This window comes from Pongo abelii, chromosome 14 (genome assembly GCF_028885655.2).
Source record: "Pongo abelii isolate AG06213 chromosome 14, NHGRI_mPonAbe1-v2.0_pri, whole genome shotgun sequence".
NCBI lineage: Eukaryota > Metazoa > Chordata > Mammalia > Primates > Hominidae > Pongo > Pongo abelii.
The window spans coordinates 107,299,247-107,325,436 of NC_071999.2; the positions used below are offsets into that span (position 1 = coordinate 107,299,247).

The 26,190-nt window shown below is 38.7% G+C and overlaps 1 protein-coding gene across 7 annotated transcripts in view; it reads right to left on the minus strand.

The window, feature by feature from the left end:
- NALCN (sodium leak channel, non-selective) overlaps positions 1 to 26,190 on the minus strand; it is a 365,066-nt gene that overhangs the window by 39,828 nt on the left and 299,048 nt on the right. For all 7 annotated transcript variants that reach the window (XM_024231054.3, XM_024231061.3, XM_054529197.2 and 4 more), the window contains 10 exons: positions 21,244 to 21,345; positions 20,738 to 20,807; positions 17,787 to 17,878; positions 17,576 to 17,698; positions 15,002 to 15,058; positions 14,638 to 14,758; positions 14,410 to 14,541; positions 13,271 to 13,438; positions 8,695 to 8,799; positions 3,499 to 3,605 (listed from right to left, as the gene is read on the minus strand). In XM_024231054.3, coding sequence (XP_024086822.1) covers positions 3,499 to 3,605; positions 8,695 to 8,799; positions 13,271 to 13,438; positions 14,410 to 14,541; positions 14,638 to 14,758; positions 15,002 to 15,058; positions 17,576 to 17,698; positions 17,787 to 17,878; positions 20,738 to 20,807; positions 21,244 to 21,345 — 1,077 coding nt within the window. The remainder of the gene's footprint in view (positions 1 to 3,498; positions 3,606 to 8,694; positions 8,800 to 13,270; positions 13,439 to 14,409; positions 14,542 to 14,637; positions 14,759 to 15,001; positions 15,059 to 17,575; positions 17,699 to 17,786; positions 17,879 to 20,737; positions 20,808 to 21,243; positions 21,346 to 26,190) is intronic.

Below are 26,190 nucleotides of genomic sequence, written 5' to 3' on the forward strand. Positions count from 1 at the left end.
AATGTCATCTATTATTGTCATTTTTACCTGCTACCCTTCCTTGAATTGAAAAGGTTGTCATTTTTTCTTGTTAATTTGTGAAATATTGTAATCTTGCCTGTCCAATTCAGGAAACTAAGACATTAGATCTGGCCACATAATTTTGTCAGTTTTTTACCTCCCAGAGGAGGTGCTCCAAGGCCCCCCAAGGTCATGGTAGGGAGAGCTGCCCTTCCCTTGGGGAACATGGGGGCACCCTGAAGACGTGACTGAGCCTCTGCCCTCAGATGTGGAAATGCAGAAAAAGACTTTGTCCAAAAACGGCATGCTGTATCTTACACAACCATCTCTCCTAAAAGAAATCGGAAACGTCATACTTCCTACAGCACCCCAACCCTTTTTGCCTTGAGCTGTGGGCATAGAGTTGCCTTAACTTGTAATACCAAACCTATGCCTAGACTTTCCTCCTCATCTGCCTCTGACCCTGCCCCCTTCACCTGGCTAGTTCCTATTGGTTGTCCTTCAAAAGGTAACCAGTGTGTCTTCTCATCTGGTCCTTCTCTTTGGCCCTGCATAGTTGGGGTTAGGTGCTTCTCCTGTGTGTCCATTGTACCCTTAGCCTTTCTGTAGGAATCAGAGGCAGGTATACCATGAAGCCAAAGAAACCTAAGGGGTAGGACCCCTCTTTTGTACAGGCCCTTCCAAGACCCTGGTACCCCAAATTGTTTGGGCCTTAGACCCTATAAAACCTGATCACCTTCTGCCTAGAACGTATCACAGTGTAGCTTAACGTTACACGGAGATGAGTTTCGGGTGAGCCAGAGGTAAGCTTAGGGGCTTATCTGTGCAGCATTAAAGCCCTTAGCATATTATATAAAATTATTTGTAATTTTATTTTCTGTTTCCCACTAGACTTTAAGCTCCTAAGGGGTAGGGGCCATAGCTTATTCAGGGCCATACCACAGTGACAAGCATACTACCTAGTGAATAGCAATCACTCAATAAATACATTTATTATAAGCTTGAATACTTTGTTGATTTTTCTCCCATGCATTCCATTTTCCTATATTCCAGACCTCTTCTTAAAACAAACCACACAATATTTATCATCTATATATGTTTCATCCTTTTTACTGAGGTGACTCATCAAGTCTGAGTGATTCAGAAGAAAGTACATTTATTAATCTGAAGAGAGAATATTGAAACTGGACTGTCTCCTGAATTAGTGCACATTTATGTCCTAATTATAATTACCACAGCATTCCTCTAGGTGTATTGCTAGATACGTTATTTTCTTAATCATAATTTAGCCAATATAAAATTACAAAATTTCAGCTTCCAACTCTTGATTAGCTTACTTACGAAGGAAAGTGTAAAAAGTTATCATGGTTACAGATGACATTTATTAGATCGAAGGTGTCTATTTCACTACAATCCAAGTCACATTATCCTGGAGAAATGGACAAGAGCAATTGTGATGATGTTCAAGGAATGCCTGGCTATTTGCTTATGTTTCTAGAATGGCATTGCCTTTGAAACCCCTAATAATACCTTCCATAAAATATTGCATTTAAATTAACTTTGATTTCAAAAATCCCATGTAGCTGGTTTTATGGAATAGGTTGAGTGCTATAGGGCACAACTGGCAGGTTTACTTTTCTCCAAACACTACCTTCAAGTGTGTTCCAGCTCCCTTTCTGAATTCTTGCGGAGGTCCCAGAGCTTTTTGGTTATTTTCAGTAATTCAGTTTTACATCCAACTGATCCTATAACTCATATAACAATCCCATCCTTAGCAGCTCAAGGACCCCGGTTTGAGGAAAGGAAGAAAAGTTGGCCACTTTCTTCACTTCTACTCCCCCTCTTCAGGCCACCTCGAGATTCTCACATGACTGAGGCGGGATGTCATTGAAAGGAATGGAGGAATGGAGTTAAAGTCTTGTGCATCTGATACAACTGGATTCTGGCCATAGGTGTTCAAGAGTTTGAACCCCCCTCTCCAGCCCAGGAGTGCCTCATTGTACCTTTCCTCCTGTGAGTGTGCAGCCTCTGGGTGATTCTCAAGTCTGGCTCCTGGAAACACACCTATGGACCTTTTGGATGGGGGTAGTCTTTCCCAGCACAAGGTTCAAGAGGACTCAGATGATGTGGCCCTAGGCAGTGACTACTGGGCTCTCCAGGAACACCAGATAACCCTGCTCTCCAGATGGTGATGAGCAGCCTGGCCACAAGAGTCTCTCTTCTTGCCCTGCCCATCTCTGATGTTAAGTGATCCCCCTGGGGTACCTCACTTGGCAGAGGTGGGAGGCACCCTCCACCTTTCTCTATAGTGAAGGAAGTGAAATGCCCCAGTGTTCTCTATTCCTGACTACATTTACTTCCATGGTATTATCTTTGAATTAATAAAAAGTAATAAATTATAACATAAATAACTTTATGCTATAATTAATTTTTGTATCATGGAAGAAAATTTTTATGCTCCTTTAATTTTTATTTCAACGGAAATTGGACGGCTTTTCTAGTCAGCAGTGGGGCCAGGATATTCTCATGTCTCACATTCCTCTCTCTCCAAGCTGAAGCCACATACCCCAAATGAACCCTTTTTCTTAGTTCTTGGATATTTTAAAAAATAAAAACCCAATATGCATTCTATTGGATTATGTATAAAAGCAAATTTCATATTAGAAAAATGCCAAAGAAAGGTAACAGTGAGTGCTAGGGTACAGCTGGGTGAAATGCTGTTCCTTTTAAAGAGTTTTGACATTTAGAAAAGAACATCAATTGTGACAAAAGCAGAGGTGCTGTGGCTCAGTTGTTATTCTTACAAATTTTCTAAAAGAAAACTTAAAAAACAGATAACAATTTTAAAGGACAAATGAAGGTGACAGAACACTCAGTTCACCAATGACACAGACTGAGAGATCCACTCATGGTCATTAATAAAATAAGAAAGAAGGTACTAGGTATTTCTAGCTTTGATCTAAGTGCTTTGAAAACTCAATTTAAAGAAAAAGGAATATTAAAGGGAAAGTTAGAAGTAATCAACTGTGTTACTGATTATTCCTCTCTAGTGTTTCAATAATGGAAATCCTTCAGTGTAAATGGGTTTTAAAATGGAAATAGCTTTATGATTTAGGGTTCTATTATGAGGACATCAGATCCTCCTTTAAAGATATAAACTCAGGATAAGTTTAGTTTTAATTTGACAGAAAATCCTTTGTTAAGCCTTCTTTTTCAAGCCATTTGAATCCAGATACATATTTTTGAAGTATTAGAAAAATACTGAGATAATATTTCTCTAGTTTCATGAAGCTATGTAGAACTCATTGTACTACTTACTCTCTTATTTTTTACCTTATTTCTATCTTCCAATATAATCTAGTGCTTCGCCCTGTATGACTTAAGATCATTTTAACATCTCTAGCAAAACTACTTTTAGTTACATGCCATATTATGCTTATTTAAAGCCTTATATTGACAAACACCATTCTTCAGAATTTTTTTTTATGATATACTTACCAAACACGAGGCACCCAAAATCCCGGTTTTTTCTCTCCAGGCCTCAATTTTAAATTTAAGTTCTTTGACACACTGACATTAATTCTGAATATGCCATTGCAATCTTCCTAAAGTAGAAAAGCAAGAGGAGAGGGGAAACCTGGTCAGAAAATGAACTCAGAAAAGATAAAGAACGGGAAACTCTTCTTTCACGGAATCCCTAAAGCCCTTTATCTAACAACAGTGATGTGGACAGCTACCCAGCAAATAGTAACAAAGACTTTGGAGACAGGGAGTTAAAAGTTGATGCTGAGAATATTAGTTAAATGAGCAAAGGACCTGAGTAGACACTTCTCCAAGGAAGATATGCAAATGGCCAAAAAGCACACGACAAGATGCTCAGTATCACGTGCCATCTGCCATCAGGAAAATGCAAATCAAAAACCATAATGAGATCTCACCTCACACCCACTGAGAACGCCATAACAAAAAGTCAGATAACAACAAGCATTGGCGAGGATGCGGAGGAATCGCAATCCTCATACTGGAACCCTTACATACTGGTGGGGATGTAGAATGCTGCAGCCACTTTGGAAAACAGTCTAGCAGGTCCTCAAACCACTAACACAGAGTTACCATATGAGCCAGCAACTCCACTCCTAGGTAGAAGTGAAATGAAGAGAAATGAAAATGTATGTCCCTATAGAAACTTGTACAAAATGTTTATATAAGCGTTATTCACAATAGCCAAAAGGTGGAAACAATCCAGATGTCCATTTCTGAACAAATAGATAAACAAAATGTGGTCCAACCACACAAGTGAATATTATTCAGCCGCAGGAAGGAATGAAGTCCCTGATACCTGCTACAACATGGATGATCCTTGAAAATATTATGCTAACTGAGAAAAAAGTCACAAAAGACCATACATTACGATTTTATTCATATAAAAGTCCAGAACAGTGAACTTTATAGAGACAGAAAGAATATTAGTTGTTGTTTAGGGCTTGAGGTGGAGGCTAAAGGGATGGGGGTAACAGTTAAGAGATATAGGGTTTCTTTTCAAGGAGATACAAATGTTCTAAAAGTGGCTGCCATGTATACAACTCTGTGAATATGCTAAAAAACCATTGAATTGAACACTTGAAGTGGGTGTATTGTGTGGTATGTGGATTATATCTCAATAAAGCTGTTAAAAAGGTTTTAAAAATTAAACATCTATAGGAAGTTTTTGACTCATTTCCTGTTCTCCCTTTGGTTATTTTTGTTTCTTTGGCTATGATGGTCATATTTTGAATCTAAGTCTCTTTTCTGGGTTCAAGGTGTAGATGGTAAAATTCTTGATCACTGTTTGAATATTTCAACAAAAATTCCATTTTAATCTGCTTAACGTCCTCTTTGACCCTAAGCCATGTCTCCTCTTGGCCTCCTCCTTTCTGTCCCTGGACCAGCCTCCTGGCAGCAGCCCAGCATCAAGCTTAGGGTTCCCTGGGCTTTCCCTGTCCTTCCTGGCCCACGTCTCCATTCTTACTACGATGAGTTTAGTAATGCCAACGTTACTTCTTTCTGGATTACCAGCACGATTCTTTAAAATAAGAACATTTTAATGCAAATAACACATCTTTAATTTATAAAGCCTGGACAGATAAAAGGAAGAAAACTTACCCACAATTGCCCACAGACAAACACAATGAACGTTTTGGAGTATATCCTTCCAGTCTTTTTTCCTATATGTATCTGAGCTCATAAAGTTTATATTCTTCCATCGCCCACTTTTTTCAACTAAAACTATATTGTGATTATCTTTCCATAATCCTACCTTTTTATGTAGAACATTATTTGAAAAGGCTGCGTTGTAGTGTATTGTATTAAAGGTCCCTTGACACATTCAGCCTCACTGCCTTTTTCAATTTGTCTTCCTGAACCCCCCGAGCCCACCTTTGATTGCATGAAGCAGTCTGGTATCTTGGTGAAAAGCCAGGGTGCCTGGACACTAGTTCCCTGCTTCTCCACTTATTAGATGGGTGACCTTGGACAAATTATTTAATCTTTCTACACCTGTTTTCCTCATTAGGAATGGATATCCTCATTAGGATATGGGTAACAAAAACAGCACTAGGAATGGTGCTTTGTACTTTGTGGGCACTAGGACATGTCTGATTCCTCTTCTTACCAACATTTTGTGGTTTCTCACTTCTCATCAATGAAATTCCAAACCCCTTAGCCAGGCATTTCAGGTGCTTGAGGATTTCTCCTTAACTTACATTTCTGGCCTTGTTTTTCAGTTTTTTCCTACGTGGGCGGGTATGAAATTAACACTCACTACTGAGATTGGGTTAGGTACTTTGCATAAACAAGCTAATCTAATCTTCATAATATCATTGTGTGAGAAGCATTCAAGGCAGAAATAGGTTCCAGAAGGATTAAGTGACCACACCAGGCCATCACCTCTCCTAAAGTAGGATTCCAATCTCGGAAGCTGTGATTTCAAAGCCCATGCTCCTTCCTCCTTGTTCGGTCCCTGCCTCTACACTGTGACTCTTCTTTACATGCTTTGTGTCCTTCTTCACTGCTTGCTCTCCTTGGAAGGTCCTTTCCTGCTCATCTCAAATCTCACCTCTTCCCTGAAGCCCTCCCAGTACAGTACTCCCAGTTGGAAGCACAATTTCCCATGCTGACATCATAGATTACACATTATTTCTGCTTCTCATAGGATTTTGAAAACTGCTGACTTTATATTGCTGTTGCTTGAACATGAAACACGTTCTGATTGGACAGAAAATGCCGCAAAACAGAAGCAAGGACCTCCTAATGTTTCCATTCCACATTTCATTTCACCTATCACAGTGCCTTGGACATAACTGATACTTAATGACTATTTGTCAAAAGGTATCCTCAGCGTTTGTTTACAGGGTTTTGGTGACTAAGTCCTAGGCTCCATATCTATATCTATATTGATCTCATGACATCTGTTGAGTTTTAAGAAAACAAACAAAGGAGCAGAGGGAGGAAGTGCTCAGCCTCATACAAGAAAACATGTTTTCCCAACTGGAAACTATGGGCGCAGCAACTCAAGTTTCGTTGTCTTTAACAGGAACTGTGTGTGATCTAAATGTTGGTGTATCTACTTTCCCCCTTTCTTTGGAATTATCTCTTCTTTTAGTAAGATGGGCTGAAGTTCTCCGATAGAACCGACGTCACCTTCACTCATACAGCATTCTTGGCCTTGGCCTCTTGTGTTTGGATTTGAGAAGACAAAAAGACTCAAGCCCCATCTCACCATGCCGATTTCTTTTCAATCATTCTGCTTGGTGCCGGTGCTCTCCGTGATGGCTAAGTCTCCTTAGGCTTTCCATCTGAGCCTCGCACAGACCTCACTGCTCTAGGAAACAGGATAAATGCATCATGAAATCTGTGTCTATGCTCATCTGCTGGCTGCTGTCACCATCAATCATCAGCTTTGGCCGGGTATGAGTAGATAATGTAAAATCACCATGCTCTTAGGCCACTGTTAATATACTGAGTCATCCAAGATTCCTAGCAGGCTTCATCCTGAAGTGTTGTTATTATCTTTCTGGCCTCTGTTGGGTGTGGATCAAAAATCAACACATAAGCTTGTGGATGAATGTGTCAGGTCTCTGTCACTTTCTTTATCAGCTAATTTGATACAGCATGACCGTCAGGCCACATTCCTTGTTCTGTCTTCTCAGGTGTATTGAAGCTCCTGGAATGTCTCTCCCAGTCTGGCCTTTGTTTCAAATTCTCATTATTAATATAATTTATAATGTATTTTGGCTGAACAAAGATGTTACCTGTATTTTGTCACAATTAGAGAACAATTTGTATCATTTAAAATCTATACTAGATAGCCATATTTGCTAGAAATATATAATGTAGTTCAGGTCTAGTAGGCCTTTTGAAGATATACCTTTAGGAACTAAGGCATCATTTTATTGGGATCAAAGAGAAAATACTTTTCTAGTTTATACATCAGCAGTAGTTGGTTTACTTTATTAATCTATTTGTAACGTAAGAATCCTAAGAGAATGGGACACTTTATGATATTGCAAAAATTGTCTAATTATTAATCAAACTGTGTCCCCCCTTTTTTTGTGTGGAGCACACAACTAAATTCCAGCCCCCCTTGCAGTATCTCTGCTCTTTACAGAGGAACGTGGGTAGAGCAGATTCTCTCACAGCCCACTCAGATGGAGATGGCTCTCCACTCTTTTCTTTCGCTCATTGAAGAAGGCTCTGAAGACATGGCAAAGGGTGGCAGCACAGGATAGAAGGCATGCGAGTCCCTGAGTGGTCATTTGGAGGACAGCTGTATATATCGTATATATTGCAAATGTATATATTGCAACTGATCCAAGATGCAATATATACATGTCATTATGTGAAGCTACTGAAATATTGGGCTTGTTACAGCAGCTAGCGTCCCCTTATAACCAATGACTGAAGAAAGAGAAAGAAACGCCGTAGTGCAAGTATTCAAGTTTGGGTCTTTGTGGAGGTCCTTGTTGGTTGTCATAAAGAGGGAGATTCTGGGCAGCTAGAGCTAATGTAAAGGCACTGGCTTTCTAATGGGGAGAAAGCTGAGAGGGGGGAAGCAATAAAAAGTGGTGAGAACCAAATGCTGCTTCTTGGACATTTTTGCACGGGGCTGTTTGCTGATATGAGTCTTATGTGACAACAAAGGAAGGATCAAGTTAGCTAAGACCTCAAGGGAAAGTATCCGAAGCTCACAGCTGTAAACAGCTGGAATCTTGGGTGACCACGCTCAAGTTGTCAACAGTGAGTTGACACTGGAATAGGAGGGAAGAGTGACATTCTCTGAGGTGTGCTTTTCATGTTATTAACCTTTCTAGCCAGAAGAGACATATTGCATGCTTGAACAAAAAGGGGTTTGTGGGAAGAGAATTCTTAGGGTTTTATAGTGAGTTCTTAAACTAGGCTTGTCAGCCACTGCTACCATATGCTTGCCAAGGGAATGTAAACTATCTTATTATTATTATTTTTTCTTTTTAGGGACAGGGCTCTGGCTCTGTTGCCCAGGTTGGAGTACAGTGGTGCGATCATAGCTCACTGCAACCTTGACCTCCTGAGTTCAAGTAATCTTCCCTCCTTGGCATTCCAAAGTGCTAGGATTACAGGCACATGCCACCACACTTGGCCCTTAATTTTTATTTCAAAAGACAGAAAGGTGCATCTTACCCTTCTAATAATGTTGGGATCATTGCACTTGGCCAGTTTTCCAGCAAAAAGCTGAACTCCAAAGCTTGCAAAAACGAGCATTAATGTCAGCAAAAGAATGGAGACCTGAAAGAAATTGATGAAATGTTAAATCTCTTGTTAAAGACTAAATATTACATTTCGTTTAAACAGTGACATAAATAGGAATTTTAAGATAACACTGTATAAAAATCATGGGTTTTTGATGATATATTTTAACTTCTCCACCATAGGTCACACAATTAGCCTTACTGGAAGGTCAAATGGAGAAAATTAACAAGCTTTGAACTTTTTAAATGGAAACATGAATTTCATGTAAGAAAATGGAATAAGGTATCTCAAAATAATAAGAGCTATCTATGACAAACCCACAGCCAATATCATACTGAATGGGCAAAAACTGGAAGCATTCCCTTTGAAAACTGGCACAAGACAGGGATGCCCTCTCTCACCACTCCTATTCAATATAGTGTTGGAAGTTCTGGCCAGGGCAATTAGGCAGGAGAAGGAAATAAATGGTATTCAATTAGGAAAAGAGGAAGTCAAATTGTCCCTGTTTGCAGATGACATGATTGTATATCTAGAAAACGCCATTGTCTCAGCCCAAAATCTCCTTAAGCTGATAAGCAACTTCAGCAAAGTCTCAGGATACAAAATCAATGTGCAAAAATCACAAGCATTCTTATACACCAATAACAGACAAAGAGAGAGCCAGTCATGAGTGAACTACCATTCACAATTGCTTCAAAGAGAATAAAATACCTAGGAATCCAACTTACAAGGGATGTGAAGGACCTCTTCAAGGAGAACTACAAACCACTGCTCAATGAAATAAAAGAGGACACAAACAAATGGAAGAACATTCCATGCTCATGGGTAGGAAGAATCAATATCATGAAAATGGCCATACTGCCCAAGGTAATTTATAGATTCAATGCCATCCCCATCAAGCTACCAATGACTTTCTTCACAGAATTGGAAAAAACTACTTTAAAGTTCATATGGAACCAAAAAAGAGCCCGCATCGCCAAGTCAATCCTAAGCCAAAAGAACAAAGCTGGAGGCATCACGCTACCTGACTTCAAACTATACTACAAGGCTACAGTAACCAAAACAGCATGGTACTGGTACCAAAACAGAGATATAGATCAATGGAACAGAACAGAGCCCTCAGAAATAATGCTGCATATCTACAACTATCTGATCTTTGACAAACCTGAGAAAAACAAGAAATGGGGAAAGGATTCCCTATTTAACAAATGGTGCTGGGAAAACTGGCTAGCTATATGTAGAAAGCTGAAACTGGATCCCTTCCTTACACTTTATACAAAAATTAATTCAAGATGGATTAAAGACTTACATGTTAGGCCTAAAACCATAAAACCCTAGAAGAGAACCTAGGCATTACCATTCAGGACATAGGCATGGGTAAGGACTTCATGTCTAAAACACCAAAAGCAATGGCAACAAAAGCCAAAATTGACAAATGGGACCTAATTAAACTAAAGAGCTCCTGCACAGCAAAAGAAACTACCATCAGAGTCAACAGGCAACATACAAAATGGGAGAAAACTTTCACAACCTACTCATCTGACAAAGGGCTAATATCCAGAATCTGCAATGAACTCAAACAAATTTACAAGAAAAAAACAACCCCATCAGAAAGTGGGCAAAGGACATGAACAGACACTTCTCAAAAGAAGACATTTATGCAGCCAAAAAAACACATGAAAAAATGCTCACCATCACTGGCCATCAGAGAAATGCAAATCAAAACCACAATGAGATACCATCTCACACCAGTTAGAATGGCAATCATTAAAAAGTCAGGAAACAACAGGTGCTGGAGAGGATGTGGAGAAATAGGAACACTTTTACACTGTTGGTGGGACTGTAAACTAATTCAACCATTGTGGAAGTCAGTGTGGCGATTCCTCAGGGATCTAGAACTAGAAATACCATCTGACCCAGCCATCCCATTACTGGGTATATACCCAAAGGACTATAAATCATGCTGCTATAAAGACACATGTACACGTATGTTTATTGCGGCACTATTCACAATAGCAAAGACTCGGAACCAACCCAAATGTCCAACAATGATAGACTGGATTAAGAAAGTGTGGCACATATACACCATGGAATACTATGCAGCCATAAAAAATGATGAGTTCATGCCCTTTGTAGGGACATGGATGAAATTGGAAATCATCATTCTCAGTAAACTATCACAAGAACAAAAAACCAAACACTGCATATTCTCACTCATGGGTGGGAATTGAACAATGAGAACACATGGACACAGGAAGGGAAACATCACACTCTGGGGACTGTTGTGGGGTGGGGGGAGGGGGGAGGGATAGCTTTAGGAGATATACCTAATGCTAAATGACGAGTTAATGGGTGTGGCACACCAACATGGCACATGTATACATATGTAACTAACCTGCACATTGTGCACATGTACCCTAAAACTTAAAGTATAATAATAATAAAATAAAAAAAAAAAGAAAATGGAATAAGGTATTTTTGATATGGCTTGAACTTTTCTGACTTTAAAATCAACACCTTGCTCTTTTTTATGTAATGGAACAAAGGAAAAAAATGTTTAAATAATTACATTTCGTCCATTTTTTCCCAAATGGATTTATACTTTATATATATATATATAATTTTTTTTTTTTTTTTGAGATGGAGTGTCACTCTGTCACCCAGGCTGGAGTGCAATGGCACAATCTCGGCTCACTGCAACCTCCACCTCCTGGGTTCAAGCAATTCTACTGCCTCAGCCTCCCGAGTCGCTGGGACTACAGGCGCACGCCACTACGCCCAGCTAATTTTTGTATTTTTAGTAGAGACAGGGTTTCATCATATTGGTCAGACTGGTCTTGAACTCCTGACCTCAGGCAATCCACCCGCCTGGGCCTCCCAAAGTTCTGGGATTACAGGCGTGAGCCACTGTGCCCGGCCTGGATTCATATTTTTATTAGCAGAGCACAAATGAGCGGGACAGTGGCTTAGCTGTCTTGTAATTGTGAAGGTGTGCATTAGGAGAATGTTCTATGCACAGAGGAAAGGAAAAAATTCAGTCCTGAAGAGCAAATCTGTTAATTAACTCATGCTCCCTCTGCTGGCCGACTTCTTTGGTCTCAGCAGAGAAGAGTGGCAGAGGGTAAAATATGGAACAAGTGAACTGCACCGGTTGAATAACCTAAACATATACCTAAGTGTACTAAAATCACACTGACCACCATTAGGGAAAGGCACAAATTCTCCTCTAATATTTATTATTGATCAAAAGATTCATATACATTAGTGGTCAGGTGATATTTTCTTTTAATTCCAGCTGTGTGAAGAGCCACTGTTTTATGGCTTTGCATAAAGAAAACAAGAATTTTTAAACCCATCTTACAAAAAAAATTCAGCAATTGGGAGGCTGAGGTGGGTGGATCTCCTGAGGTCAGGAGTTCGAGAGCAGCAAGGGTAACATGATGCAGCCTCGTGTCTACTAAAATACAAAAAATTAACTGGGAGTGGTGGCACATGCCTGTAGTCTCAGCTACTTGGGAGGCTGAGGCATGAGAATCTCCTGAACCCAGTAGGTGGAAGTTGCAGTGAGCTGAGATCGCGCCATTGCACTCCAGCCTGGGCAACAGAGCAAGATTCTGTCTCAAAAAAAAAAAAAAAAAAAAAAAAAGTCAGTAATGATATATATACCTCTAGTAACATCACAATCTATCTTTAAAATACATTTGTATCAACTACAACTACAGCTGTTTTCTCATCACAGGTATGTCTCTAGAAAGCAAGATACAAAACAAGCCTATGTAAATTAATTCATGCTTCTCATGCACAAGCAGACCTCATCAATAATAAAAACTCTTTTGATCACTGTTTTGTAAGGCAAAGATCTTTCTGTAACAGATTGTGAACAATGAGCCTTTTTCTTGTTGTTTTATCTCTGACCTTGTTTTCAGAAGACCCTAAATCAATGTTTGCCCAGCTAAAAAGTATGTTTTGCCCCCTCAATCATCTTTGTAATCACTCATTACTGTAATACTGAAGTTACTTAAAGTGGGTTATACTTATATGTTGCATTTTTAAAGTTGTTTTATGTTAACACTCCTGAGATCTAGAGACAAATTCTGTGCTATATTATTTCACGAACACACAGAATGAGATTAGGAGCCCAAATGCATGAATTCCTAATCCCATTTGTGGAGTGCACGGTGTTGAATCTTCTTATCCTTCATTTTCGGATGGGAGGAAACTAAAACCCACAGTAGAAATTAGAGTCAAGAGGTTAGTACCGAAAGAGTCAGCAGATACGAACTCTTTCAAATCTCAGAGTGCTTCTCTTTATGTGAATTAAATAAACTCATACGCCAGAAGCGCCCATGAGTAAAGTGTTTGAAGGTGCATTGTGTTTTGTTAGTGCCTCTGTTACCCTCTGGCAATAACCAAAACTACTGAATTGACCTTGATAAGCAAGACTCACTTTTCCCCTCATTAGAGTTGGACTACTGTGAACTGGAATCAAAGGATAATTCTAACATACCAAAAAAATTTCCTTGAAGCCACTGAAAAGTTCTCGAACAACTTTCCTCATCTGGGGCACCAGTTTGAATATGCGCAGAGGTCTCAGGCACCGAAGGACCATTAGGAGCTGAGCTCCCGATTCAGCAGGTACATTTTGAGGCATCCAACAAAGAAATATCAAGCTCACCTAAAGCGGAAAAAACAATCTCTGGAATTTATACAATTCATCCCCTACTATGTACATTTTCTGACAGCCAACTGGCCACAACTTTTCATTTAGCAGAGATTCCACTCACTGGTTGTACGTGCAATCTGTTAACTTTAAACAACAAACCTCATCTAGACTTGCTAGATACCTCAAAGGAAAGTCATCATGTGTACTCAGGAAAGAAATGGGGGTGTCCACGCGGTGTGTGTGTGTGTGTGTGTGTGTGTGTGTGTGTGTATACCAGTGTGCTCTGCCTCTTCTTTTAACTTACTACTCTGGAGGCTCTGCTGATGTCGATATGGCTGGAATTCCTTTTATCTAGGTTACTGCTATTCTATTAATGATCTGCAACATGCTACTTGTTAATGATCACAGTTCTCCTTGTTGTGTCTGCAAAGACATTGATTTCATGCCTTCTTGGACATACAGGAAAAATAAAAATTCTCTGAGCCCATTTCTATGGTTTTCCAGCGAGTTTTACTGGACAGTTGAATGGGCACCTGCTATAGCCAAGTATTTTATGTGCTGGAATCAGGAGAGAGATACAATCACAATCACTTTAGTTTGCTTTCAACAATAAGGGGCTCATAATCAATAACATGGTTTATATGAGGCAAACTTTTTTTTTTAGTATAGAAGCCATAAGATTTGTGGGATGCAAACTAGATTTGCCATGTTAGACCTTATTAATGTATGTCTCATTCATACATAAAATTGTGATTAGTGTATTTGAACAATATAACCATCCATAGATATTTATGATTCTCTTAATTTAGATTTTACATGCATGGCCCTTATTTGCATATAATGAACTACTCTAGAGTCCATTTAAGAATTCAATTAGGGAATCTAAACCTCTGTGACTCATACCTCTTGCGCTTATACCAAGAAATGCAGGAGATTTTACAAAACCATTACATTTTTCATTTAGGAAATAAGCAAAGACTTACAAGATATATAAATATGTCCATTACGCCACCGAAGTCCCTGATGACAGCAGTTGGAGTGAAAAATAAGCCATCTGCCATAATCTTCAGATTGAGCTCAATGCTCATGAATATCACAAACACATACTCAGCTATCTGAAATGGGCAAAAGGCAGCTTGGTTACAATGAACGGAAAAACAGCAGGTCAGTATTTTACCTCCTAGTTGTAAGCTGAGATTTAGCAGCAGTACCTGCAAAGTAGGTGCGTGCATGACTCTTCGAAACGGGGACTCAAACATCATGGAAATGCAAGAACAGATGGTTACGATGATCATGACCCAGTCCAGGTAAGTGACCAATCCCAGCAAATCACTGCCAAAGATCAAACAAAATTGAGAAACATAAAGGTTCCAGGAAAGGCTTCTAAGAGTTAGAGATGATGGCTTCTGTGGCTCTATCAACATGACTGGTATTTTAAAAACATCATTCCCCAATCATCTATTTCATAGCACTATATAGCAAGAAAACAAAAGAGAATTTTAATCTGTGTATGCAGCATAAAATAGTACATAAAAACTTCAAATGTGCATGGAAAATGAAGTTTGTAATGCTTACTAAAGTTGATGGTACTTTGTATTTTTCACAGCTCCTGTGACAGGGTCTGTTTTAGATCTGTAAGAGAACACATATATAAAATTCTGCAACACAGCAAGCATGTTTTAACTTGCTAAAGATCATATTTGCCAACATCTCATCTACCTAAAATCTCTTTTACATCCTCTCTACAATGTCCATTATAAAATATGTTAACTGTAGGTGACTCTGGAGGTCAGAGAACATTGATGAAAGAAAAAATCCAAAGAATTTGCAGTTGACGCTTATGAAAATAAAGTTTTAAATTTCTCAAAATACTTGATTTTAGACTTTGTGACTTTGTTCAGAATTTTCTGACATGGGTAGTACAAAATTAAATTTTGACTTTCATTTAAAAATACTCATTTAAAATCTTTGCCTTAATAGCTCAAGAATGTTAGTTCTTCAAAATTATTTAATTAAATACTCCATAATTTAAATAGACTTCTTCCTCCTGCATTTAACTGTGATGTTGTAGAATGATTTATTTAGAATTTCTTGGAAGGGAGATTTGTTGTTTCTACTTTCAGGAAGCCTGTGAGCACTGTCAATGAGATTGCTTACAGTGTTTGTGTATGTGTCCCCAATTACAACAGAGTCTTCATCAGTTGTATTCAACATCAGCTGCCTTGCTGATAAAAGGGAAATTACACCACACTAAGTGAAGTGGAGAATTAGCCATGAGATTTTAAGGTACAGGCAGCCAACAGGATAATTCAAGATTAAAAAAACCTACTTCGAGAACTGATCAAATCAATCTCTAAAATGGCATTTTCTTCCTTTACTTTGAAAACTCATGGAAGATTTTATTAATTATGACTCAGTTGCTTTAAATTGTGAAAGTCTTTATAGAACAGCAGAAAGAACAATAGTGTGGCAATCAAGAGAGAGCCAGGTAGTAGCTGGGTCCCTGAGCAAAGCCCTCAACTTCTGCACACTTAAATGTCCTCCTCTGTTGAAGGAGGGGGTGCACAAATGACACCGAGTGGTCCCTGAGGTCTCTTCCATCCCTGAAATGTTATAATAGTGTGTATTAGTTTCCTTGAGCTGCTGTAACAAAGTACCACTGGTGCTTAAGACTGGGTGGCTTAAGCAACATAAGTTTATTTTCTCATAGTTTTGGAGGCTGGAAATCCAAGATCAAGATGCCAGCTGAGTTGGTTCTTTCTGAGGGCTGTCTCCTTGACTTGTGGAGAGCCGTTTTCTCCCTACATGTCTTTGCAAGTTCTTCTCTCTGTATATGTCTGTGTCCAAATGTTCTCTTAAGGAAACCAATCATATTGGATTAGGGCCCACCCTAATGACCTCATTTTAATTTAATTAACCTGTTTAAAATTCCTATTTCCAAATACAGTCACATTCTGAGGTTCTGAGGGTTTGGACTCTACCATATGGATTTTGTGGGGGGGGGAACAATTCAGTCCATAACAGATCATGATTATCATATGCTACTAATTAATAACAAAGAAATCAATTTACTTAAACGATGGCATCAGGGACAGTCCAACTACATAATGGGAACATGGAAAGTTTTCTCATTTCCTCCATGACTCTTAATGTCTTCAGAATATTTGCTTAAAGGTACTGATATGGTTTGGCTCTGCGTCCCCACGCAAATCTCATCTTGAATTGTAGCTCCCATAATTCCCACATGTTGTAGGAGGGACCCGGTTGGAGATAATTGAATCATGGGGGCGGTTCCCCCACACTGTTCTTGTGGTGGTGAATAAGTCTCATGAGATCTGATGATTTTAAGAGGGGTTTCTGCTTTCACTTCTCTCTCTTGTCTGTGCCATGTAAGATGTGCCTTTTGCCTTCCACCATGATTGTGAGGCCTCCCCAGCCACTTGGAACTGTGAATCCAATAAATCTCTTCTTCTTTATAAATTACCCAGTCTCAGGTATGTCTTTATCAGTGGCATGAAAATGGACTAATACAGGTATGCTTGACAAAAATCCATTTCATCCACTGGTTGCCTATCAAACTTGGCTTAGGTGTCCACAACTACAGTGTCTTCAATGTTCACCCTACTTATGGCTTCTTACACATGTCTTCCATTTTGGTAGGGCAGAGACAGTGAACAGTGGGTTTCCTTCTTATAACAGTTGGTAATGAAAGCACTAATCAACTTTACGTTATTCTTCAATAAACCAATTGAGGTATTTTTACCACAAAGGAACTACAAGCCTCATGGAAGACACGGACAATGACCTTCAATTCACCATGTCCTTTAGTCTCCTTTTGTCTCAGTATTTCCCAAATAAAATATGGAGTTAATAATGCCAATATAAATGTATCAGGAAACTGCTAAAATGCACAAATGACAATGGCTGTTTTGTGTTTTATCAACATGAGTTTTCTATAAATGTTAACTACTTGCGACCTTTGTTTTCCACCCGGTCGGGTGTCCAGCAAAGAGGAGCAGCATGATTAATTAGTCCACAGTTTATTTTGTGACCCCATTAGGATTACACGTTCCTTCTTCTTCATGTGACAACACCCCTGCTGTTTGCATGGCTCAGGCCAAACACCTGGCTGAAATGAATTGTACTTACGCGTTGAAGCGCGCTCGGACCACCACCCGGCAAAAGTTTCTGAACCTGTGTTCTCGCCCGACAATGAACAGTGGCTTATCGAAGTATGGGTGGTTCTCTCTGAGTTCCTCTTCTTGCACTTTCCTTGAAGGAGAAATTCATGGGAGAATAAGGCTAAGGGAAATTTTGCTATTCCCAAATGAGAGCCATGGGACACTGCAGCAACCTGTACCTTTTCATCTCTGCTTGCTCCTTTTTTTCTTGAATCATCTTTATTTCACTGTCTTCTCTTTGTGCATTTCTGTATCTCACTGTATTGGAATGCTAGAAATAAATTAAAAGGGGGTGTGTTAAAATAGGAGGGTTTTAAATGCAAAATATATTATCAGTTAAAAAAATTAAAACTAATATCTCCCTCGATATAAAGTATATTAATTATATATATTTACTGTTAAACATATATTTATATATTTGTACTAAATTTATACATATTATAAAATATGTATAAAATATACATATTTTATAATATGCATATTTATACTAAATGTATCTATTTATAATAAATATGTATATTTACACCAAATGTATATATTTACATTAAATATGTATATTTATACTAAATATATATTTACAATAAATATATATCTATATGAAATGTACGTATTTACAATAAGTAAGCATATTTATACTAAATATATATATTTACTTTAAATATGTATATTTAAACTAAACGTATATACTTACATTAAATATATAAACTTACAGTATATGTAACATGTATACGATTAAATGTACATATTTAATGGCCACAGTCTTCATAGCAAGAGTATTTTTTCCTCTAAAAAGTAATTCATTCAGCACATATTGATTGAAATCCTATTATGTGCCAGGCACTGTTCTAGTGTGTAGGATATGGCAAGTGGAAACAAAACATCCTTATTCTCATAGGATGTTCTAGTCAGTGGGAGACAGATAAAAAATAATCCAAAGTAAGTATGTAAGAGGATGCTTAGTGATCTGATTTTTAAAAAAAATCTCAGTGGCTGAGAGGCATAGAGAGGCATAGACAGGCTAGAAGATTATGATTTTAAATGAACAGGTCAGGGTAGACCTCAATATGAAGGTGCTATTTGAGGAAAGACTAGAAGGAGGTGAGGGTGCAGGTTGTGGTAGGGCTACAGAAATGTGTTCTTCCACAGCTGGGAGCAGGCCTGGCGTGTCTACATGTGGAATAGCCAAGATGCCAGTGTGGGTAAAGCTAAGAGAGGTGAGCAGGCCATGCAGGTCCCTCACAGCCCTTTAGATGGACCCCATGGAAGGTGCAGGGCCAGAGTTCCAGTAACTCAGTAAATTTTACAGAAAGCACTCCTTAATTATCTGTGTCTGCTATCATTCAGAATAAGTAAAAAAGTTAAAATTCTCTAATTTAAATCTCCCCTTTGTGGGAGAAAAGACATTATAAGAATTTATTGGAAACGATCAGAACCCCATGGCATTTTGCTATGGAGAAGGTGGGAGATGGATTTTGCTATACTTCTATATGAAAAATAGGGTAGAAACTCTCTGAAGAAGTAAGCTCCAGCATTGAGACTCTTCAAATAGGGCCTTTGCTGTCTATGTTTAAACACATTATTTTCAAAGACATGTTCTGATTTGATTCTTAAGTAGGTTGTACATTTCGGTTGAAACATATTGAAGGCGCTTTGAATGAGGGTTGCCTCTTTGACTTTTCACCTGAAAATGTTCTCCGTGCAATATGGCTGACTCTGCAGTTCTAAGTGCGCAGGCCATGTGTTGGATTTGATGGCAATTCCATGTCAACAATAAGGTAGCCAATCAGATAGAGCTCTGGATATTAAAAATCATGGTGGTAACAGAGCTCTGTGCCAACTAGAACCACGTCTATAGGGTATTGGTGATATCAGGCGTTCTCATTGCCAACTTCTTGCTCTTGATTTTGCCTGGAACACTTAATAAAAACCATCTACTTGGACTAAAACAGCAGTTTTTACAGAATGAAAGCAGATGTAGTAGGCAAGCACTCCAAAAACTCAAGAAATAAGAGATAAGCGGTGAAAAAGAGAAAAACGAAATAACCCCAAGACTTTGCTAACTTTCTCTTGCTAGCCCTCCTTTCTCAAGTGCCATCCTTGGCTCTGAACATTCAAGATTACTTTTTAAGCCAGTTCATCCAGATTCAACCTAAGGCCTGTCTTTTAATCAGGACTTCATAATTACAGTTATTTAATATGCATTTCCCAACTCTTTCATTGTAATCTTTGCATGGTATAGCTGCTGGGCCATCTAACGCTTGGCTTCTCTGCATTTTTTTCATGGCTCCTTCATTTCATTTGGGTCTCTGGGATAACGCAGAAGGGTCTACGATAACCATCGTATCTAAAATTCCCTGCCCCCAAATCCCCACCTTTGATTTCTTTACATGACTTCATTTTACTTAACGTTATAAAGCAAATCTGTCACAGCAATGAAGAGATGATGGAAAATAAAAAGAAATCACTCCAGAAATTCCATTATATTTTTACGAACTTATTATCTGTCTCCTATTCTAAAATTTAAGCTCCAGGAGGGCATTGAGTCTATCTTATATCCCCACTGCTCCTCATTCCTTAGAACAGGACCCAGCACATAGCAAACACTTGATAACTATTTATAGAGCCAGTAAATAAATACTTGACCTAGAGTCTAAAAGCAAAAAGCTTTCTTGGGAAATACTAGGTAGTCCTTGACAGGAAATTCTTCTAGAAATAAAATTTCACTTCCTAATATATAAAGCCCTGAAATTATAGACCCTTGATCTAGATTCTAGAATATTTGATTCTTAGTGAATATTCAAAGTCAATGATGCAAATCAATCCTATAGAAAATGCTTAAAATGTCTTTAATTTCAAGTCAAATCCAACTGATAATGACACTTTTGTGTTACTATTTTAACTAAGACATGTGCTTTGTGTGGGATGACTGGAGTTTTCTGCCGTTAACAGTTACTTCTGATACTTGGCTACATAATTCATATCCTGAATTTCCTGATTCCCTCTGGTATGAAGTCTTAAGGAGACATGAGAGTGCGGCAGAAAGACACAGGCACTGACATTGTCTAAGCAGTCATTTAAATACATTTTCATAATCACGTTTCTGAAATCCAAAGCATTGCTTAAAACTTACATCTTGAGTCAAAGTTTCAAGAGATTTTCCCCTGCTGATCCTCTGGCTGTTTGATCCATGTCTTAGTGACCTAAAACAACCACAGGCACTGGTTAATACATCTCAAGATCAAACTGGCCTTTCGAGCAGTGACCATGATAAAATCAAAATAAAACACTTTTTCTGCTACAATGCCACAAATGCCTATGATTTCTTTTCGTAGCAGAAGCTTATACTCTCTCCAAATGTCTTTGATCCCATCTAACAAAATTCAGAATTTTTCCTTCTGATCTTAAAGGTGAGAATTTGGCCATCTCTAAGGAAAAGGATTGTGAAGCAGAGATTTTTTTTGAATCTTTGGATCTGATTAGGTGTTTCATTATTTTAACAAACAGCAAATAGAACTCGATTCCTCAGCCATGCCTGTCTGGCAGCCAGGGCTGACAGCCGTGACTGTGTACAGCGACCATTTCCTGTAAAACCCCCTTATTTAGAGTCTCTGAAGCCCTGTCTTCCCGAGTATTTACCTGCGCTCTTGGCGGATATGATGCTGCACGCTGAGGATTGACCTCTCCTTTGCGGGCTGCCCCTCGAATGATCCACTCAGCATGCGCTGTCGGGTGCAAGCTCTAGGAAAAAAAAAGGAACCCAAGATAAATGCATGGTTTGTACACTTGAGATGAATAATACATAAGTGCTCATTACTTTTATTATTTTAAAGGTAACACCAATGAAAACACAAAATACAGCAAATAATGTATAATTATAAAGGAAAATGAACTTTACGCTCTGTGTCAAGAACACTTACAAAGCAGAAGTATCACAGCTATGAAGAAGGGCTGGAAAATAAACAGAAAGCTCCCCTCTTTCCCCTCCTCCTTCTGCCTCCTCCCTCCTCTCCAAAAATAATGGTAGAGCTTCTATCAGGACACCATAAGCAGGAAGGCCAGCCTACCCACAGAGATATGGTTTGGCTTTGTCCCCACCCAAATCTCATCTTGAATTCCCACGTATCGTGGGAGGGACCCGGTGGGAGGTAATTGAATCATGGGGGCGGGTCTTTCTTGTGCTATTCTCGTGATTGTGAATTAGTCTCATGAGATCTGATTCTTTTAAAAAGGGGAGTTTCCCTGTACAAGCTCTCTTCTCTTGTCTGCTGCCGTATAAGACGTGACTTTCACCTTCTGCTATGATTGTGAGGCCTCTCCAGCCACGTGGAACTGTAAGTTCACTAAACCTCTTTCTTTCGTAAATTGCCCAGTCTCAGGTATGTCTTTACTAGCAGCATGAAAACAGATTAATACACACAGGCAATCATGATGTCGGTTTTGAATTCAAACAGGGTTTCTAATAAACCCCTTTTGGGAAGAATTTGTCCACTCAGGCTCCTGAAATGGTGAAATACATGTTCCAAGGAGATTTTGCAGAGCTTTAGGAAGATAGGAAAACATAAAGCTTACAAGCAAAAATGAGTCATAAAGAGAAGTAACTAAAGCTGGAATTATGCACAACAATGTAAACATACTTAACACGACTGAACTGTACACTTAGAAATGGTTTAGATGGTAAATGTTATGTGTTGTTTCTAAAACCACAGTTCAAAAAAAAAGCACACAGTTTTTGGAATTATTACCTACAGAAACCTCAATCTGAAGCTTGCAGCTTACTGGTAACCAGTTACCACTTGTTTAAACCATGAAGACTTTTAAAAACATGTTCTTTTTGGGCCATAACTGGACTTGTGTTAATTTCAGATTTGCTAATGAGTGAAGACAATTGGGTGGCCTAACATCCGCGGTGTGAATGATTTTGGTGAGAACAAAAAATTATTCTCCAGAAAATTTTCTCCAACTGGGAATGACAGGAATTCCCTTGAGATAGTTGATAAGTGGCAAGAAAATAACACAAGGGATTAAAAGACCTGTGTGCCAGAAGTTACACTGTTATGAACTAGTTGAGTGATCTTTGGGCCTAACTTCCTCATTGGTAAAATGAAGAGAAAGGCTTGCTCTGAAAGATAGCTCACAGGTTGAAAATGCAATGATTTTATGATATGCAAATCTAATGATATTCTATTTGCTCAACACCTGAACACACAATTCTGCCATTTTTTTACATATTATTTTCATATTTATATTTCTTAAAATGCATTTCTTGAATGGCTTTGAATACGATTACTATCTGTCTGAGAATTAAGATCTTTGAGAAAAAGACTTGTATGTGCTTAGCACACTTAAAATAGCAGCTCTTAAGATACATGTATAATAGAAGCATTTTTAAGTACATAAATATAACACATATATTACAGAAGAACTTATTATATAATACACCATATAAGAACTTATTATATAATAATACATTATATAAGAACTTACTAAATATGTCATATTTAAGTCCTTAAAAATGCTTTTAATGTGGATGAAGATAATTATGGTGAATATGAAAAATCATACAAATTCACTGAATGTAAATGTATTCTTGGAAACAAACCCCAAATAATCACTATTTTTCATTTACTAAACAGCATGAAGCAACTTTTCTATAGATAGATAAATATGTCTAAAGAGAACATTCTGAAAAATCTCATTCCATTATACAAGGAGACCACTGGCCACACACAGGTTCCTGGTGAATGAGGGAAGGACCGCAGATGGAAGTTATAAACCTGAGGTTGGATGGTGGATGCAGGAGCAAGGGAATGGGAAGGAAGTTTTATAACCCTTTGGCCTGGAGCTCACCTGGACATTGAAACAGGTATAGAAAGATTCCCATGATAGGATGTTTCTGCATAATGAAACAGCTTTGTATTGCCTAAGCCATTGTCACATTTGTTGGCCATGTAAGAAATTTTGCTATTTTGGAAAATAACAGTGTTGGCAGAAAGCTGTGAACTTCAGTTGGACACAATCAGACCTGCTAAGAGGTTACATATACTCTAATCCAATGTGCCCAGGTTCATACAAAAGCATGGTAAAAGTTCGCTTTATTATTTTTTTAAAGGGAATACAATGTTACTATAGATAAGCATATACAGTAAGGCAAACCATGAAATAAATACCAAACAGTGTTTTAACGTGCACAATATAATGACAGACTGATATAAATGGGTTCTGAAAAGTAACATGAAATGAGAAATGAGTATTTCACCTATGTGAAAGCGCAAAAAAAGACTGGTTTTATACTCCATGTTCCTACAGTATGTTACTAACCAAGCTTGTTTAATGCTTATGGCATTTTGTTATCATTAGTTATTCCCCTTACTAGGCTGTGAGTTGATTAGGGACCACTTTATCACTTAGCCTCCCATTCCTAGGAAGTTCAGTTTCTGGCCCTCATGCTGCCTGATGAACAGAATGAGTAAGTGAAAAGGTGGGGAGGGGAGGGAGCGTAGCGGCAGGTGCGTGGGGACTGTGTGACCCCATCCCTAACTTGCTAGTCTCTCACGGTTCAAAGACATGCACCCTGCAGCGCAGCTACTGATGGAAAGTTCTGCCTTTGTCTGGAAGCCTAATGGAGAAGATGAGTTGAGAAAACATAAGCTTTAAAAGCACACACTTCTGACTTCAGCTTTTGTAAGTTGTGGGACCTTAGACAGGTGATGTGCTTTCTCTGAGCCTCCATTTCTCATATGTAAAATGTAGAGAACAATAATGCCTTTCCTTCTGACTTCACAGGGAGCTGGAAGAAGTAAAGATGATTATGAATGTGACAGTGCTTTGGAAACATCAAAACTTTCTTTGAATTTTAGTTGCTATTATTTCCTGTTGTATCTTGTTCCGTGTCATGGTGGATGTTATAACACTCTACATAGCACCGGGGACTGAGCAGCAAGTTTGGCAGAGGATAACTGCAGAAGCTAAGTCTTTTCTGTTCTGACTGATAGTGATGTCCACTGTGGACCCATGCTACAGCCTCTTAACTCGTTTCCATGCCTCCACCCTCAAGAAAGATATTGCATTATTATCCCAAACTGCATGTTCTCTGGAATGAACGTCCATAATGGTATCGTGGCAGGCAGGTTTCTAAGATCACCCGGATGATCTCCGCCTCCTGGGTTTCATGCCCTTGGGTACTTCCCTCCCCTTGAATGTGGGTGGCACTTAGTGACTTCCTGCTAAGGAGCAGAAGAATGGGAAAGGTTGCAGAACACTATGACTTCTGTCTTCCTAGAGCTCCCTCTCTCTCGTTCTCTCATGCTGACTTGGTCTTGCCCTCTTGCTTGCTTGCCCTTCTCTCTCTCTCTCTCTCTTATGCTGACTTGCTCTTGCCGTCTTGCTTGCTTGCCCTGGTGAAGCAAGCTGCATTTTGTGAGGTGCTCTGTGGAGAGTTCCACTTGGGGAGGAATCCAGCAAACCGGTTGGAACTGAGGCCTTCATATCACAGCTCACAAGGAACTGAATCCACTAATAACTAATCCACTAATAACTAATCCACTAATAACTGAATCCACTAATAACTAATAACTAATAATACTAGGTAGTATTATGTACTAATAACCATGCGATTGAGTGGGGCTCTTCCCATTCAAGTCCAAACGCATGCAGCTTGGAGAGAGACATGACTAAGTGATGCCCAGATTCCTGACTAAAACTGTGAGATAAAAAACGTGTTGTTCAAATCACTTTAAGTTTCGGAGTAATTTGTCATGCAGCAATAGATCACGAATGCAGTTATTATCACTGCCTTAAGAAGACTAAGCCTAATGAGCAGTGTGGCTTACAAAGCCCCGTTTAGTGTCCCTCTAACCTCCCTTTCTGGTCTCATCTTTACCAGGAGGAACCTTGTTCTCTCCATGCCATTTTCTTTGGTCTTTTAGTTCGTCACATATGCCATGCTCCAAAGAGCTCTAAGAGAGCAGGTTGTCTTTAAAATTGTTCATGATTATTTCTCAGCTTTTATCCACAGTAGGTGCTCAATAAATATTTGTGGAATGAATGAACCTTGAAATTCTGTGAAGATCAAATATTTTTTTTTTGATCACTCCATGCTTTTGAAGCATGAAAATAATCACGGACAAAACAGCATGTGTTTAAAATATACTTGTAAAGGGGCAAGTTAAATAATCTTAATTTTATCTCAAGTTAGAAAACGATGCCACTCAAGAATAATGGGCTGCATACCTACACTAGAAGAGACAGTAATAAAAAAAAGAGAGACATTGCTTCTTACAACTAAAAACTTCATACATCTTTCTCTATGTTGTATGTGAAAGCTATTAGGGAAGCCTGAAAGCCAAGATGGAGCAGAGCAGGCTGTAGCAGGTGAGCTTAGTTCAATTTCTTTAACTGGAGATCAGATCTGTTGCTGGGAACGTGGTCTCCATATACCTCCTCTTACAGGAATCTAATACTTGCAAGCCGAAATAGTAACTACAAAATTTGAGACTTCTAATATTTTATATAAGAAATGAGATGCATACATCCTTAAAGTTACCAAGTAACAGACCTACCCAGAAGGAGAAGAACTTGAATATT